General features: G+C 42.9%; 1 protein-coding gene across 1 annotated transcript; it reads right to left on the bottom strand.

Annotated features, from left to right (window-relative positions):
• Positions 1-274: 274 nt before the first annotated feature.
• On the bottom strand, positions 275-2,975 carry LOC129112750 (hyaluronidase PH-20-like). Its single transcript, XM_054624970.1, has 6 exons — positions 2,794-2,975; positions 2,533-2,701; positions 2,224-2,442; positions 1,966-2,124; positions 1,433-1,522; positions 275-712 (listed from the first exon to the last, which is right to left on the bottom strand). Exons 1-6 carry the CDS (start codon positions 2,973-2,975, stop codon positions 275-277), a joined length of 1,257 nt encoding a protein of 418 aa, XP_054480945.1.
• Positions 2,976-4,335: the final 1,360 nt, after the last annotated feature.

The following is a 4,335-nucleotide window of genomic DNA, read 5'->3' as shown; positions in this document are numbered from 1 at the left end:
CTTGATATAACACAGTATTTGTAAATTTGATTTGACATTGTAGGCAAACCCCTGTACTTTGTCAAGACCAAACATATTTCAGGATGTCAGTGGTCACATGATGCACACATTATATAGATGAAGTGATGCTTCCTGGGTCCTTATAATATTGCAGATGAACTGTCCAATACTGGATTGCGACAGGCCCGGGTGCTCCCACAGGTATGAATGTACAGTGTGCGGTTGAATTATTGTTTTTCTTGAAAAAAAAAGAATACAGCTCACTCATTACAAGCTAAACTCTCAAGTTCTTTTTAACATTGTCCTTGGTAATACTGGTTTCTTGCGCATCATCTAACATGACTTTATTCAGAGTGTGAAACTTCTGGTACAGCCCTTGTTTCACAATCAATGCCAGGGCCTTGGCTAGCTCTCTGTACGTCCTGGGTGAGCAGCTCAGTTCTTTGTAGCACTGACAGGTAAACCCCCTCCTCAAGGCCTTCAGGTCTGGGAGGCTAGGTCTCCCTAGGACAAGGTAGCGTTTCTGCACATGCAGGATCCTGAAGTTCTCTGGGTTTAGATGGAGGTAGTGATTGGAGTTGTAGTTTTTGCGGACACAGCGGCCATTCCCTCGACACAGGAAGTTGCTGCAGAGCTGGGCGGCTACGGTGACATTGGTGATGTAAGGGTTGAGGGTGGAGGAGAGGTAGGAGGAGAGGGCTGCACAGGACGTCTGGGGAGATGAGAGTGAAGGAAGGGCAGGAAGAGAAAAGTATTCAAAAGTATATATACTGTGTATATTTAAATACTGTACTCTACACCTGTATGTCTGAAACAGAACATTACAGCAAGTCAAAAGCCTTGAAATATGTTGATTTGTACTAAATCTACATATTTCATATAATCTGTAAAATACTCTTGGCTGCCAAGAGTGAGAAAAGAAGATCAATACCATTCTCATGTCTCTCCCTTCAATATGAAGCTGAAGCCATGAGACGATTAGCTTAGCTTAACATACAGACTGGAAACAGGGGGAAACAGCTAGCCTGTGTCTGTCCTTTATATAACATTAGGCTACTTTAACCTGTGCAGAAACTGAAGTGTAAAAACCATAGGACAGTTCAAGGAAACATGGATGCTCAAAATATTACAATCCTCAAATAACAACCTTATGCGCTGAATAATACACAATAGCTTCAAGACTATTATTTACCTTTCAGAAGACTTTAAACATCCGGTGAATGTCACCATCATCAAGCTAATCCTGGTTTCCCTGCAGTGGATTAACTAATACTGCTACACTATAGCAACCAACACAATCCATCAGTACCGGAGCCACTCAGGTATTGTCAGTCAGTCACAGAGACGAGCAGACTCCTATATCATCTAACTGACCACCAGTACACTGTCATGTCTCTCAGCAGTCCAGTGGAGGTCTGCGGGCTGATGTTACCTGGTCATCATAGTCAGCGCTGGCCCCCCACAGCACAGCGCCAGACACTCCCACTGCTGCACTCTCCCCAATGGTGCTGACCAAGTCTCCCTGGACACAAATGTATTCATTATTTCCTTTGTTTAGATACATAGAAGAGAAAAATGCATGCATGGAGCACAGACTTTTACATTCTTTATTTCCCTAAAACACTACGAGGTGAGAAGAGAGGATAATGATCATGCTCAGGTGAGGATTACCACCTGAGCAGGGTGTTGTTACACCAAGAAACCAAACTCCTCTTAAAACTGGAACCTCAGGCTGGAAGCACCTCACGGCGAGGATGAAGAAGTAACCTAAGATGTATCTAATTCAGTCGAGTGTGTGGTCGCTAAATAATGAGGTCTTTCAAAACTGTAATGTTTGTATAGCAGATCTAATTACTGACTTGTTTTTTAAGAGAGTGGTTGTTGTTAATTTCTCCTAATGACTCCTATCTCATATTGTTCATACCGTGTGTTGAACAAAGCAGCATTTAAATGACTCTCATTTACCCGGCTGAGGAAGCGTCTGTTCTGATCAACAAAGACAGGTCGCATGTAAGCAAACACGGGCGCAGTGCCACTCCGTCTGGACAGGGCAGATACTCTCAAAGCTTCCTGGACACGGTTTCTCACCATTAGAGCAGCCTTGGGATTGTCTGCCAGAGAGACCTGAAACAATGCAAGGATGCAGGGGACAAATGATGAATGAATTTTGGAAATGAAATTAGAGATTGCGTAAACAGTAAATATTGCCGTTAATTAACAAACCTGCAAGTAGACAGAGGGGTAGAGGGCAGTGCTGGACTCCCAAAGCCAGAGCAGCTCGTCATTCTGCCTCCTCACCTCCTTGGAGCATCTGCCTTTGTAGTGTGGCTTCTCCCAGCCATAGTTGTAGCAGTTAGGAAACAAGTAGAAGCCCCAGAGATAGTTGGGTCTCATAGCTCTGCCCATTGCCAATATCTCTGACATGAAACTCTTAGCTGCCACCTTAAAATGGAAGGTAGAAGGAGGAATAGAGGAATCAATATTTATTGGCTGTTCAGAACTAAATGATTTGTTTTATTCATCAGTTTTAACCTGGAAGTGTTGTTTGGCTTTCTCTGTGGCCTGACGTACTGTCAGGGAGCGGTTCGTCTGCATAAGGTGTGCCACAGATAAAGCCTGGTAGATTCTCTTAGAGCCCCAGTTTCTGTCCCATAGAGGGCGCCATTCCTCCCAGTCTATCACAGCAAGGCCTTTGCTAGTCCTGCAGGAAAAGACAGGAAGATGAAGAAGTAGGTTAAAGATCAGCATCAAATGTGTAAAGCAATAAAGGGAGTGAATTGTAAGTAGGCTCACTTGGATGGAATGTAGTAGTTAATATCTTCTCTGGCCTTGTTCATACTGGCTTTCAGGTTACCCCTCTGAGGGATGCCACCATTGAACTGTTTCCTTTTAGCAAGGTCTACATGTGGGTAAAGACCCAATCGGTTTGTGTAGAACAGAGACAGAAACTGGCCTGGGACCTGCAGCAGAAACATGACAAAGTGAATCAACCTGTGAATGTCCTTTAAATAGGCATAAGACAAGATTTTCAAGAACAAGAACAGCTTTATAACTACCACCAAAGAAGGTATTTTCCTATATGGAAATTAACCAGTAATATTAAATTAACTTCATGTATTGTACTTTGTTGGCATCATCTATAAACAAGACCCAGGATCAGTGTTTGCATGCAAGAAAAACATGGAGCAACTTAAATTTAGAAAACAATTTACCATAAAATGTTTTTACATAATAGCTTTATGTAAAGTAAACGACCATGTTATTTGATTACAGCATATGCTTTAATTCAATACTAGCAACTCAATGATGACTCAACATTCAAATATGTGTCTGCTTACCTTAGCAGGTGTTGCCACGCCTTTAAAAGGTGAGGTGTCAAGTGAGATGTTGTACCTGTTACACACCAAATCAGGGATGTTCCAACTAACAAAGAATGGCTGGTGTTCAAACAGCGGACCTGTGGTGTGGGGGAGAGGGAGAGGGAGAAGTGGTGGTCTGGGCGGAAAAGAGGCTGCTGCTTTTGGGGGAGATGGGGAGGTTTCGGGGGGAGGGATGGATGAAGTTTTGGCAAGAGGAGGCGGTGATGTTTTAGAGGTTAAAGGCAAGAACCCTGTGGAAAGGGAGGATATTGAAACAGGAGAGGGAAGCTCGGGAGAAGCAGTTTGAGGTAGAGGGGATGTTGGCACATTTTGTGGAATGGAAGTTGAGGGAGGAAATAGAGGTTTAGCAGCGTGAAGAGGAAGTTGTTCAGAGGACACAGGAGTCATTTTGGAGAAAGGGGATAGGTTTTGGTGCAGAGACGGTCCTATAGTTACAAGGGGAGATGTCAGATGTTTGCAGGGGTGAGGTAACAAGTTAGCTGAGGGTGAGGTTATGAGGAAGGTAAAGGTGTTTGATCTGCTCAGGACAGATAAAGAGAGAACAGGCAGGACAGCGGCGGTAAGAGCAGAGAAAATAAGCAGCAGCAGGCAGCTTCTGTTCTTCTGTGTGACTAAAACCATCCTTTGCCCTGGCTGAAGAAAAAAGAATGTAAAACGAATCAAAACAGAGCCAATCAAACTGTACTGTATGTATCACAGTCCTTATATAGGCTTATAATGTGTACATATTTGTAGCCAATGTTGCTATAATGAAAATATAATGAAGCAAGCAAGACTGCTAACTCATTAAGATATTCAGATCACCCTGTTGAATATGTATTATTAACACAAAGAATACTACATGCTAATGCCCCAACATTTTTTGATTCTACTTCATTCACATTTTAATTAAATGCACAACCTAACAATCTGAAGTAATCTGCTCTTCATTCCGCTCAGCTCTTAGCAGTCTAGC

This window comes from Anoplopoma fimbria, chromosome 23 (genome assembly GCF_027596085.1).
Source record: "Anoplopoma fimbria isolate UVic2021 breed Golden Eagle Sablefish chromosome 23, Afim_UVic_2022, whole genome shotgun sequence".
Taxonomy (NCBI): domain Eukaryota; kingdom Metazoa; phylum Chordata; class Actinopteri; order Perciformes; family Anoplopomatidae; genus Anoplopoma; species Anoplopoma fimbria.
The sequence above is the reverse complement of the archived record's forward strand: the minus strand, read 5'-3'. Positions and strand labels throughout refer to the sequence as shown.

What these genes read in the sequence shown, in the direction of transcription:
- LOC129112750 (XM_054624970.1), bottom strand. Translation starts at nt 2,975, where the DNA reads ATGTTTCTGCTGCAGGTCCCAGGCCAGTTTCTGTCTCTGTTCTACACA. An exon ending in ACAGACGCTTCCTCAGCCGG is followed by an intron (nt 1,523 to 1,965) that starts GTAAATGAGAGT and finishes ATTTGTGTCCAG; the next exon opens with GGAGACTTGGTCAGCACCAT. An exon ending in GCGCTGACTATGATGACCAG is followed by an intron (nt 713 to 1,432) that starts GTAACATCAGCC and finishes TCATCTCCCCAG; the next exon opens with ACGTCCTGTGCAGCCCTCTC.